Here is a 14,614-nt window from a genome sequence, read left to right as displayed (position 1 = left end):
GACGCCCCGACTCGTCTGATTGGTGCCAGGCACATATAAATACACGCACACATGTGTATTCATGTACATATACATTAATGCACGCCTGGACATAAGCTTCCTCTTCTGGTTTCCATTAATCTCTCATGTCTGATTTTTGTATGCGTTTGTGTGTGCATATGTTTGTACACCACAGCTCTAATCGCTCCCACCGACTGACATCAGGGGTCCTTACAGATCTGTGCTGGGTTACTCTCTACACATGGGCACACTTAAAGCTCACCGCGAGACAGACGCACTGCAACACTCGACATGCTGCCGTCATCATACAACTACACACACACACACACACACACACACACACACATGATTGAATAAAACAGCCACTCTAGATTATTATGCCCAATGCCACATGCTCGGCCTCCCACCTTTTCCATATTTCTCCATCACTTTGTTGGCCAGCTGCTCAAAACAAAGAAAAGGAAAAGTTTTGTGTCACCGAGGTATTGATGTTGATGATTTTTCCAGGACCACCCCAGGTGTCATGAAACCGCCATCATTTTTCACAGACTTTATACATTTCACATAGTGATATTAAACTTTAATTGTTACATTACAGAATAACATCATACGTTGAATTTGCACATTCCTTTTTTATTATAATATATTTTCTAATTTTAATACTTCAAACATTTCGAAGAACATATAAAGAGTATACACCAGTGGTCTCAAACTGCCGGCCCACGGACTGCCCTCCTCCCCCCTCCGGCCAGCAACTGACGTCAAAAATATACTGCGATCCCGCAATTCAAGTCTCATTTAATAGACTTTCCTCATATGCTTATTAAGGTATGCATAAAAACTATGTACATTAGTAAAATTGTACCTTTGGTTGAATTTAACTTGTTAAAGTAAATGTGATATGTACATACTTTCCCCTCTGTTGTAGTTTTACAAAAAAACAAACAAACAAACAAACAAAAAAGATGTTGAGAAGAACAACAACTGCCAGTAAAGTCACTTAAGCTACCCGCAACTGCTTTCTGCTGCTACGCAATTGGTTGGGTCAGAATAATAATTTTATAGAAGATGCATTAATTACGTCAGATTTCCACCTTTTTTCTTGTGCTTGAATGTTAAAACGGCCCACTTATGAATTTTCAGTCACTGAAATGCCCCCCTGCCAATTTGAGTTTGAGATTCCTAGTATGCACATATGCTATAAAATTATCAAATGATAATCAATGGACATTACAGCCATATGAAACCATATGAATCCAGCGGAGCACCACACAGAAATGCCTACTGGCCTAGCTGGCACTCGAACCAGCAACCTTCTTGTTGTGAACCAATAAGCCATCGTGCCATCCATTTTGGTATAATCATCTTCAAATAATTTTATTTATCATTAATCAAAACCTTAGGAAAGTGTCAGATTTGAAAAAAAAAAAACGTTTTGTTTTATTTTAATAAGTTTGACTTTCCAATATACTGTATAAAAAACAATTATACAAGTCCAGAGAGAAAAAGATGGACAATAGTATGTTCATTTCTGACTTGAACTGAATCCGACTGCTGTATATACATGTCAATGCAAACACAGGTGCACAGTAGATGCACATTAGTGTGCTTATATGAAAGATATTTTGTTTGTTTGAAGCTGCTCAACTGCGCGCTTTAAGTGTAAGTCCATCTGTCTACTGGCCTGCAGTGTGATGACGTTAGCCCATATTTCAAAGAGCAGTGACTAGGGGCTCTTTTTGGATGAATGAACACATGCTGGAGCTTTGTGCTGCAGATATGAGTGCTCACATAAACCCTGACTTATCAGAAGAGCATGACAGCATCACTACCTGATGTTTTATGTCATATCCATTACAAACTCCTAACCTCTGGGCAGGTATAGAGAGAGTAAAACTTTAAGGCTTGCTATGGTCAAATTATGTCTAAGTCATGATTTATAAGCATTGAAATAGCATGCAGAGGATTCATAGAAATTTAGCAGTAGTACTTTCTTTTCAAACTTGGCTAAACTAAATTGTGACTTATCTTTCTTCACATTTCCACATTATACATACAATTTAGCTGGGTAAACAATTATTTAATATGCTTCTGCTGACATTTCACTTCATACATTTCTAAATCTTGACTTTATGTTCTTATACATCTTGGCTCTGTCCTTGAGCATCCTCAAATCATTTCTTACCAACTAACTAATGACTGAAAAGGACTATAAATGGTCTTTTTTGAGTTCTGTTGTCCTTTTTCTTGGTCAATATTTGAAAATGTTTCATTAAAAATGCTGGAACTTTTTCTTTACTTAACACAGACAGTTTCTGTGTCTGTAAAAAGTATGTACATATAACATTTGCAAGTATCTGTAACTTTAATTTTGACACCACAAAGCTAACAGCAGAAAAGTGGCATTTACTCTCAAGCAGGGTTTCATAATCTTGGATAAAGAAATCCTGCCCAAATAAGCAAAAATATACAATCCCAAATCAAAAAAGGTTGGGACAGTATGGAAAACACAAATAAAAAAAAAGATAGTAATGATTTCCAAATGTACTTTTATTTACATTTCACTGCAGACAATATGAACACTAAATATTTTTTTATGTTATGTCTTCATTTTATTTATAAATATACATTCTTTCCTGGCATTCAGACCTGCAACACATGCTAAAAAATGTTAGGACAGGAGCAGTTTAGGGCTGGTAATCAAGTAAATTGGTTAAAAAAATGATTTGATTTGCAACAGGTGATGTCAACAGGTGATTGTAATTTGATTTGGTAAAAAAGCAGCATCCAAGAAAGTTCTAGTCCTTTAGGAGCAAAGTACATCCAAGGATCGGCAGTTTGTCAACAAATCTGTGAGAAAATTATTGGTATGTTTAAAAACACGGAAACGATGTTGCTCAAGGAAAGATAAGAAGACAAATGGATATTTCACCTTTTACAGAGCATAACATAATTAAAAGACTTAAAGGATCTGGCAGAATATCAATGCGTAAAAAAGACAAGGGTGCAAGTCTAAGCCAAACAAGCGTGATCTCTGATTCCTCCAGCAGCACTGCTTCAAGAATTGTCATTCATCAATATGCGATATCACGACATGGGCTTAGGACTACCTTGGCAAACCTTTGTCAAGTACCACAATATGTAGTTACATCCACAGTTGCCAATTAAAACTGTACTGTGCCAAAAGGAAGCCCTATGTTAACTGTGTCCAGAAGTGCCATCGACTTCTTTGAGCTTGGAGGCATCTAGGATCAACCATCACACAGTGGAAACATGCACTGTCAATAAAAAAATAGGTATTTTAGGTGTTTCTTGGGAGAAATTGATGCCGTGTGCTCTGGACCAACGAAGAAATGGATCATCCAGACTGTTAGCAGCAATAAGTCCAAAAGCCAGGGTCAGTCATGGTATGGGGTTATGTCATTGCCCTTGGCAAAGGTAATGTGCACTTCTGTGATGGCACCATTATTGCTAAAAAGTACATAGAGATGCTGCCTTCTTTTCCATGCATATTTCAACAAGACAATGCAAAACCACATTCTGCACACATTACAAAGTTCTGGCTGCTGAAGAAGAGGATACAGGTACTTGACTGGCCTGTCTGCTGTCCTGACCTGTCTCCTATAGAAAATGTGTTGTGCATTTTGAAGTGCAAAATGCGACAACAAAGACTACGTACTGTTGCCCACTATAAGACTTGTTTGCAGGAGGAATCGGACAAAATTACACCTAAAACACATCATGATTTGGTGTCTTCAGTCCCTAAACATCTTTTAAGTGTTGTGAAAGGAATGACAACATAAAAAAGTGGTTAATGCTTTACTGTTCCAACTAGGGTTGGGCATCTAAGCTATAATGCCGATCCGATACGCATCTCGATACAAAGAATACGATCCGATATATTAGCGATACATTTGTGACATATTGCGATGCAACACGATACGATTCACACCCATATCACGATACGATGCGATATTTCAGCACTAATTAGATCAAGTTTATGAGATGATGTGAAAGAGGATGCTGTGCCATTGAATGAGTTTGATTATTTATAAACCAAGCAAAACCAAGACTTTTTTTTACAAACTGGCTCTTCTCTCAGAGCCAGAGTGTCAATTTACAGTAGAGGGCCATTTTAGAACATATAGCACATATTATTTAAGTATTTTCAAGATAAACAGAATATATAAGTGCTATATCAATTAAAAAAATATGTATATATTTGCACTCTTTCAACATAAATAAATTTAGCATTGCACAACAAGAATTGTGATTTAACTTTTCAACTATGAAAACAAGTTTTACAAAGATATTTTGCCACTGATTATTCAAAACTTAAGGTTGTGAACTAGCAGTGTTATGCTGCTTTGAAACATCACTGTCACTGTAAACAACAGGCTAATAAAAATATAACAAACCAGCAATCTTCTTGCTGTGAGGTGGTCAAACTACCCACTGTGCCACCGTGACACCCAATTATTTTTATCATTATTATTATTAATATTATTATTATTATAATTAAATAAAAATTAACAGGAGGAGGTGTTTAAAACCTTCGTTCTCCGTGACACTAGGCTGAATATCTTTGCAGATGAACAATGCAATAGCATTCGTTATTGGCGTAGAGCGAGCAGAACTGTTGCGCACGGAAAAAAAACTTGCAATGCTTTTCTCACCACTTTTGGAGCTGGTTGAAGCAGTGCGAAAGCCGGGGATGCAGAAACACTGGAAGATGCTTTCACAACAACACCGTGGCGCTGCTTCAAGTGAGATTTCAGATTAGTCGTACTGCCCGCATATTTTACAGATGCGCGGCACATTTTGCAAATTGCATCTGTCCTGTCATGTAGTCCATCCTTAAATCCATAATGTTGCTTGCCATACTTTAGATTTAAAACTCAGTGGGGAATAAAATGTTTGTTTTGCTTCTCGCACTTTCTGAGGGCGCTCCACTAGCTTCATCCGCACACCTGATACACTGAGTTGTAGTGTGTGCACATCCGCAAATCCATTGCTAAGGCTTACTTTATGTAGGTCGATTAAATTATGCGCCAAAAACAGGTTGACAACACTTGTTAATAAATAAAAAATACATTCTATATTAAAAATATAAGCTGTATCTCGGAAAAATCGATGCATCTCGCAAAAACCGATGCATCTCGATTTGCTTCCAAAATTTCATTCATCCTCTGCTGCTCAACCGATGCACTCGCATCGTGCACGCGCATGACCGCGTATCGATACATATCGGTTAATCTTCCCATCCCTAGTTCCAACTGTTTTTTTAATTATGTTGCAAAAAAACAAAAACAAAAAAAAACAATAAAAATCTTAAGGAGCACAATAAATAATGTTTTTTGTATTGTCTGCAATGAAATACAAGTCAAAGTAAATTTAGACATCACTCTTTATTTTCATTTTCCATTCTGCTTTGAGTTGGGGTTGTGTACAGTATATACTGTGTATGTAAGTCTACTAAAATCATACATATTCACATAAGGATGTGAACCCAGGATATAGAAATGTACAACTTTTGTGAAAAGTGAAATGTCAACTTGGCGACGCAGTGGTGCAGTAGGTAGTGCTGTTGCCTCACAGCAAGTAGGTTGCTGGTTCAAGCCTTGGCTGGGTCAGTTGGCGTTTCTGTGTGGAGTTTGCATGTTCGCTGTGTTCGTCCCTGTATTTGCGTGGGTTTACTCCTGGTGCTCCGGTTTCCCCCACAGTCCAAAGACATACAGTACAGGTGAATTGGGTAGGCTAAATTGTCCGTAGTGTATGAGTGTGAATGAGAGAGTATGGATGTTTCCCAGAGATGGGTTGCAGTTGGAAGGGCATCCACTGCGTGAAACATGGGCTGGATAAGTTGGCGGTTCATTTCGCTGTGGCGACCCTAGATTAATAAAGGGAATACGCCGAAAAGAAAATGAATGAATGAAATGTCAACTTTTGAGTATACATGATTAAGCATTTACTCCAGCTTAAGTATAGGCAGTCAAATGTGATATGAGAAAAACCTGAAATTCAGTTTACAGATTTTACAATAACTTTGTTACTTTTATTAGTGTAAAAACTCCCTATATAGGTACAGCTTGCCCTGATGCTTACACAATAATCTCTGTTCTGTTGTTTGTTTATTTTATTCTCTAGTTTTATGCAATGTCATTGGTACAACGGCCATTGCTATAAAAACCACTGGCCATAATGACACTTCAGTAGTTATTTGTATATTACTATAAGTAGTTATTAGTTATCAGTAATGACTTTTAGTTTAGTAATGTCTGTTTATTTTGTAAAGATAAATAACCTAATATTTGATAATTGGATTTTTTTTTTTTTAGAAAGAACGAGAGAGAAAGAAATGTACCTTCTGGTCACACCAGCAACCTTTACATGTACCTGTGACCTTTTACATGCAACCTATTACAGTATCGTCAACTGATCATACTCTTCTTTCTATATTAATATTGATGTTGCATGTAGATAGATTTTGTTTAGCAAATATGATAGATTTATATTGGTAATGGTGGATATAAACAGTATATCTGGAGTCTTCAACAGAAATGATGTAAATCTGTATATGTAAACATTGTAAGCCCAGTAGGTCTATTCATGTCTGTTCACATGCTCTGCTTTGTGGCCTTTAGATGTTTGTTTGACCAGATACACTTTCAATCCAATTGTTCTGTCATCACTGTAGATATGGAAACAATTTAAGCTCCCCTTTAATCTACATTTACCATCCCCACTTATTTGTAATAATCATCTGTTCTAGATTCATTCATAAATTGTGGGATGCAAAAAGCATCTGTTATCTTTTGGAAAATTATTGTCATCTCAAAATTGCGTCATTTCGATTCTCGTTTCTAAATTTGCCCTGTCCTATTTATGTCTGTGGTTGCAATTGTTTTTGTACTCTCTGACCAAAATGGATTTTGGAACCCATTACTGACTATAGACACTAGTCGTAGTAAAGTTTACCGCTTCATGAACTTGTCGAATAAGTTTAATTATGATAGGTGTGTCTGTTATTCATTTTCACCTGTTAGTCATTCCAATTTGCTGTTGTATATTTTTTTCTTATCCAAAGCTTAGTGGCCTCATTTCTTGTCCCAAACCATGAAAAACATCCCTGCTTTTCATTTTTTCTAATTGATTTTGTCTTTTTGGTCCTTTGGGTCACACCAGCAAAAAGGCAGATGCCTAAGGATTCAGTTGACTGACAACACACAAAAGATTTTACTGCCCTCCATCCTCCTCTTCATGGTGTTGCTTTCTTGGCAGGACTGTGTGGATGTGTACGGCAGGCTGTGTGTAGATGCTGCCCTTTGCTCGTGTGTGTTTTGATTTAAGCTTGTTTAGTAGAATTGAGACCACATGACTTGGAGGAAGCTTTTAAAGTGACTCCAAATGTTCCCATGTCTTCAGGCCTGCACATGCACACTCAAGTACACACTTTCTCTGCTGTAATAAACTATGTTAGCTGTTCTGTAGTAACAGTTTCCTATGAGCTACGCAATGGTTTACCAATTAATGGTATACTGAAAACTTTTCGTAGAAACCTTTTAGGGCTCTGTCAACATTTAAAGTCATTGTTAGTTCAAAATTGACCGCTAATTATTTATTCACTCCCATTTATTCATTGTTCCAAAAATGAAGATATTTTGAAGATATTTTTATATTAAAGGTGCAGTAGGTGATCTGCCAAAATGCTTATGTTAGCATATTAGCTTTGAACATGCACGTCCCTCCCCTGCCGTCCAAAGCCACGTCTTTCAGAGTCATGAACACTCACCGAATAGATGACCATAGACAACCTTATTTAACACTAGATCATGCCATTCACCGATTAAAAAAACTCTACGAAGACACGCACTTTGTCCAGCGTAATTGTAGACAGTGGGGTGCAGGAATTAAATTTTCACTGTAACTGCCATTGGGGTAAAATTGTTTTTATATTTTATATTCAGACTTTCTCCTTAGTAATAATTTCAGAAAAAGTATTGTTTGCAAATTTTAAATAATGAAATCATCCAAATGACTGTAAAATACAATTGTTTACAATCTATTAAGCAGTACTAAAATTGTTTTGAAGTCATGCCTACACACTATTTCAGACTAAGTATTGAAAGTAAAGTTTGAGTGGGAGTGTGTCAGTTTTCACTGTTCAAAAATGAATTACTGTGCGAATAAAAAAAATCAATCTTCACTTCAGTAAAGCTGGTTAGGTGGAACAGACCTATTTACAGTGGGTGACACTTCAAAAGGACCATTACCCACAATGTGTAGTGCCGTTGCGGCATTAAAGAATTAAGAATGATTTTTCAGGTGTAACAGCAGTTTGCGACTATGCTGCCAATAGGCACAAAAGGACGGGATGCGAACGGACAGAAATATATAGCTGTAAATACCCTGCTACTTGTAAATGATGATGAAATAATGAACCAAAGCATTATAATTCCTTCATTAATCATTAAAAACTGGTTAACAACCTCTATTATGATATTATGATAGTAAACTTAAGTGCAATGAGGATTAATTTTGGAAAGTAAAATTAAGGAAATAAAAGACAACTAAAATGAAAGTACAAACACACATAATTGCACAATAAATAAATAAAGCAGTGGGTTAGCCTACATATAGATAGGTGTACAGTGTTTGTTATTTTAAAGTGATAGGACTAAGGCAGTCAATAAATAAGCTTTTTATTTACGTTTTCATTTACAGTTTTCATTTACATTTTCTTTGTTGATTATATTTTACTTTCTCGTTTTATGTCTTAATTATTGTACATAAATAATAAATAAATAATCAATTAGGCCTAAATAATTATTTATTTAAAGACATTCCTGAATTACGGCCCGCCACATGGTTTAAAGGGCTCTTAAGATAATTGCTACTTCATCAAAAGCATAAAGATAAATTGAACTACCTCAAGCTGATCACTAAAATTATAATAAAAAATGTTGCAGTTTTATTTATTTATTTTTTTTTATGTAAAATGTTAATGACCCAGTATTTTTTCTTTTCTTTTCTATTCTGCAGATTTTTAGCCCATCATTTATTCTGTTTATTAACTTGAATAAATGTGTGTAAATCTATATTTATTCAGTTTTTACAATAAATACAGTTATATCATTGACTAATAGGAACATGTTTATCTGATTTATATACAATACAGTTTGTACAGTAATATTTTTTTGTCTTTTAGCAGATATATGATATGAGAGACTTGCTTTGTTTATAAAATAAAGTGGATCTAATTGGATTCGCATTTTCAACACTAAATAAAGTTTAAAGGATAATATTTTATATTTCATATATTAAGGTTTTAGTTATGATACTCCCAAAATGATTCTGTAGAAATTCGCAGATTTTTACCAAAATTCTCTGCAGAAATACAGAAACAACAATAAACATCCGCAGATTCTGTCTGGCCCCATTAAGTTATTATAGCTAAGTCATCAAAATTCACTATATTATAATATATCTGAAAATACATCTGTACTTATGTTTTGTTATTCAACTAGTTATTAATTACTGTAATTTGTTATTCTAAATTAAATCAGATCAGTAAAAAGGAGTACTAAAAACAGAAATATCTTCTTTTTTCAATACACTTATGTGACCAAGACAACGAGTGACTTCATTTTCAATTGTACTCGCTTAAACTGGTACCGACTATGTTATCGATGCTGTAACGGATGCTCCATGAACTTGAAAATAGAATACAGTCTGCATAAGCATTGCATGGCTATAATAGTTTTAAAAGTACCTGTCTAAAAGTAATACTTCAGCCATTGTGTCATGCTTCAGATCATGGTTTGAACTGCATAATGTCATTTTCCTCCAGTGTACAAAAGTAACACCGATATTGATTCAGGATTTAGAAAGGTTTTGATACTGCATTTTTGGCAGAAGCCCTTTCAAAAACAAAATAGTTTGAGTTGCCTATCGTAATTAGGTAATCAGTTGTTTATCCGCCTGACTAATTTTTATTTAGACAAACATTTTTTAGTCTTATGTCTTACCCAGAATATAAAAATACATATATAAAAACATTTAGATCATTTACTTTAAACATTACTATTAGAATGTGAAGAGACTTTTAATTAGCACAACAAAAAATGTTTCTGAACACAATCACCTATACTGCACCTTTAATGTTAGATTCTATTGACTTTTATTAAAACAGCCTATTTACTCCTATTTACTCACCATCAGGTGGTTTTTAACCAGAGTTTCTTTTTTCTTTTGGAACACAAAAGGCAATATTTTGAAAACCGGTAACCATTGACATCCATAGTAAAACACATGGATGGATGAAACTATGGATGTCAATGGTTTTCAACATTCTTCCAAATATCATATTTTTTGTTTATCAGAAGAAAGAAACTCAAACAGGTTCGGAATTTGTCATAAAATTGAAGAGTACATAATAACAGAATTGTATTTTGGGGTGAACTAACCCTTTAAATTGGTTTGGAATGACAAAACATAACCGGTTTTTTAATTTTTTGTTGAATTGCAATGTGTACTGTCGTATGACTCTATCTTTCCTTCTTTTTCTATCATAAGATGATGATACAGTCAATTGTGGTAGGTCAATTTCTTCTTCCTCATTTCTTTTACTCTCCCCATTACTGTTGATCTGTTTTTAATCCTTTTATTATCATCATATTCCTCATATTGCTTTCCCAGTGGAGGACATAGAAGGTATACTATAACTTTAACTTTAGTGGGCCTTTTAGATGTCCTAGCTATTAGATCATTAGCAGAGGAACCCTTGTATGTGGTAACAGAGTGCCAAACAATGAAGACACGGCTGATTAGCATTCATTGGACCACAACCTTCTAATGGAGCGTAGCAGAGTGTGTAAAGGGGACAAGAGTTCACTACCCTACCATATAGCTCTCATGCACAATACATCCCTGTCCTTAACAACTCCACCTTACATTTTAGATGAAATTTGTATGATAAGTGCTCAAATGAATACCATCCATTTTAGTTTTCTCCATGATAGACTGTGTGAATGTGAATGTGACTGCATTCCCCCAGTAATTCATAGTCGTATTGTTGTGTGAGATACAAAAGATGTTTTGAATAACTTCTTTTACCCCATCTGTAAGGTACGTATTGAATGCATTATGTATTGTGTCTATTAGACAAAGGAAATCTGTTTTTTGGCTCACGTGGAAAGTTGTGAATGTTGAATGTGAATGCTGCCAATAGATCCTTCCACCTGGTTCAGATGTAGAGGATCAATAATATATAAGAAATATGGTAGCTGTACAGCCATTTGAAAGTTTGAGGTTGGTAAGATTAGCATTTTTTTTTAAAGAAGTCTCAATAATGCAGGAGGAAACGGTAATACTGGAAAATATTATTACAATTTAAAAGATCTGTTTTAAATTGGCGTGATTTTGAGTGACATATTTTCAATATAAATGTAATTGTGGACTGGATTTTTTAAACCTTTTATCCAAAGTCCTGGACATGTGAAACAAGATTGCCTTTGATGCATTGTTTTGATTAATAAAAAACTCTCTAATTTACTGTTGGTGGCTGTTTTTGCCCCATTGATTCCAATATAACCACATTTTTTATTACAAAACCATGACAATATGTAATCATGCATTTGTGATTGTTGGTGGTTTTGCCTGTTGGGAAGAGGTAAAATTTGTAATTTTTACTGTTTATCATCAGTTGACACCATTAACCCTTTAGATAGGCCTGTGCAAAAAAAGCTTAATTTCTGGATTTTATATGGAGTATAACAGCAAATTTAAGTGGATTCATGCATATCTATGAGTGTGTCAGAGTGACCGTATCACACTTAATGTACCTTGGCGTGTCTAAGAAAACCTAAATATGCATCTCAGCTTTCAGAACTACATGGAGTAAACAAAAACAAAGACTGTGAATTTATGCACCATCAAATATTGTTATAATTGTAGTCAATTGTGCAAAACAGCCACCAACAATAAATTAGGGAGAAAAAATTTAAAGCTAGCAATGCATCAAAGCCAATGTTGTTACTATTCAATCACATGTCCAAGACTTAAATCTCTGAAAATACATCATTTTGTGTGTGTTTTTTTTTTAACCAAATCAGTGACGTCATTTATGAATTTGGCAATAAAAGGGTTAAAATCATGCAAATTTTCTAAACAATTTAGTAGTTTTGATCAGAACTGAGGTTGATTTAACAGATTTATGCAAAATCATTTAAAAAAATATTTATTTGATGCATTTTTATAGCAGTTTAATTCAGTGGATGTTTCCATCCTGAACATAACAAAAGAGTAATAAATTTGAACAATGTACAAGAGTTAATATATTTTAAAATGGAATTTATTTCTCTTATTTAAGCAAGAATTTTCAGCACCGTTACTCATTCTAATACGCTGATTTGGAGCAAAATTTTCTTTTCTGTGCTGAAAACCATTTGCTGCTTAATATGTTTTGTGGAAACTGTGATGCTTTTGTTTTTCCTATTTTTATTTAAACAGAACAGCATTTCAGCTACACAGAAGACTTTCATTAATATGTTAAATGAGTCATATTTCAATAATACAATGTGAAGTCAATTTATTGCATTTTTTTATGTAATGCATTCTTCCTAAATAAATGCATTCATTACAAATCCTACTGACCTCAAACTGTCTAATGGAATAATCATTGTCAGTTGTTTATGTACCTACAAGCTGAACTGACAGTCTTTCAGTGAACAGGAGTTCTTCTGTTTTGCTCTCTAATATGAATCTGTCCTCGTTCCTTCTGCTTTTCATAATTTGAAGAGGAGAATGAGTTTGCCTCGTATTTAAGTGGACTCCATGTTGGTGAGCTCTTTTTGATTATGCTTTGTGTTTGTCCTCTGTCCCATACCACTTGTAATTTGTATATCCCATTTTATTTTAGTCTCCCATACGCGTTTTGTGTACACCTCTTATTATCCTCCCTCTCTTTCTTTCTTCTGTGCGTGTTGGACAATAATCTTTTTGATATGTGGCTGCACAATGTTCTATGTCTTTTCGTATCATTGTCTAGTTTCCTTCTGGTTTAACAAATCTCTTCTCTTGCAAATGGTAGTCTCGACCATTTTTCTGATCTCCCCATTTGACAGTATTTTTCATTCTAAGATAGAATTTGTTATTGTTATTAGGCATGGGTCGGTATAAGATTCTGAAGGTATGATAACCATGGATAAAAATATCATGGTTTTACAGTATCACGGCATTGTGATTAATGCTTTAAATTATGTTCTTTTTAAATGTCTGGGTTAAAAGCTACTTTTTTGCCCCATCGAACACAGTACATTTTATTTTAAGAAAAATGTAAAATATTTTGGAACTGTAGACATGTCAGGCGAAATAATTTAAATAAATCATTGACTATTGTCATCTTGAAAAGGCATCTTTAGATATCTTTCTTTTCTTTGGACATAAAGTAAGCCACTGCATTGTTCAGGTCTATAGCATGCTTGGATGGTTACAGCAATTTTTTTGTCAAATGTTTGCTGAATCAAGGGCTGACCTACAGCTTTTGATATGGATGGTCCTGGAAATACTGCTGCTAAGATATAATTGCCCTAAAAATAAACTATTTGTAAAAAAAAAGACAAAAAAAAAAGAAAAAAGAAAAATAAAACTCTAAAAAAGCCCTACATATACCATAGAAATGGTATAAAAGAACATAAAAGAACATTTTTGTGGTTTTCAAACCTCGACTTTTTCAAGCCACGATAAACCTTGAAATCTGTTATCATCCCATGTCTAGTTAGTATCAATTCCTGAGTGTTGTTTAGTTTTGTTCCCAATGTAAAGAAAACAATCAAACTAAAATATCTGCAAATCATTTATTCATTCATTTTCTTTTCGGTCTAGTCCCTTTATTAATCTGGGGTTTCCACAGCGGAATGAACCGCTAACTTATACAGCATATGTTTTACGCAGCGGATGGCCTTCCAGCTGCAACCCATCTCTGGGAAACATCCATACACAATCATTCACACTCACTCACACTACGGACAATGTAGCCTACCCAATTAACTTGTATCATGTCTTTGGACTGTGGGGAAAACCGGAGCACCCGGAGGAAACCCGCACGAATGCAGTGAGAACATGCAAACTCCACACAGAAACGCCAACTGACCCAATTAACGCTCGAACCAGTGACATTCTAGCTGTGAAGCGACAGCACTGCATACTGTGCCACTACATCACCCTATCTGATATCAGTGAAATCAAAGTAACTATTCTCACCACCCAGGGATGTTTTTCAAAAACCATCATTAGCCAACTAAGTTCTCAAGTATGGAAGCATACGAGTAGCATAATTCAATTCAAAATGTAATATGCAAAATGGCAATGCAATATGTTAAATGGCAATGTATTTCTGTATTTGAATTTGCATTTTCCAAGACATATGAGCAATGTTTGGTGCAGAATGAAAATGTAAATTAAATTACATTGTTTGCATTTCTCATTTCAAACACTGTTTTAATTTGTAAATTGTATCCACATTTTAAAGCTTTATAAGTAGCAAAATTAAATTGAAAATGCTATACACAAACTGAATTTGATGTGAATAAAGTACAAGCAGAAACTGTGGCAA

General features: G+C 34.7%; 1 protein-coding gene across 15 annotated transcripts in view; it reads left to right on the top strand.

Moving 5' to 3' along the window:
* mpp7a (MAGUK p55 scaffold protein 7a) overlaps positions 1-14,614 on the top strand; it is a 192,619-nt gene that overhangs the window by 128,398 nt on the left and 49,607 nt on the right. For 3 of the 15 annotated variants that reach the window (XR_015503262.2, XR_015503261.2, XM_087274600.2), the window contains exons 12-14: positions 10,576-10,596; positions 10,699-10,713; positions 12,799-12,840. Coding sequence is in view for 1 of the 3 variants with exons in the window: in XM_087274600.2 (XP_087130726.1) it covers positions 10,576-10,596; positions 10,699-10,713; positions 12,799-12,840 (78 nt within the window). In the remaining 2 variants the exon portion in view is untranslated. 15 annotated transcript variants of the gene reach the window in all.

This window comes from Danio rerio, chromosome 12 (assembly GCF_052040795.2).
Source record: "Danio rerio strain M-AB ecotype USA chromosome 12, GRCz13ab, whole genome shotgun sequence".
Taxonomy (NCBI): Eukaryota; Metazoa; Chordata; class Actinopteri; order Cypriniformes; family Danionidae; genus Danio; species Danio rerio.
The sequence above is the reverse complement of the archived record's forward strand: the minus strand, read 5'-3'. Positions and strand labels throughout refer to the sequence as shown.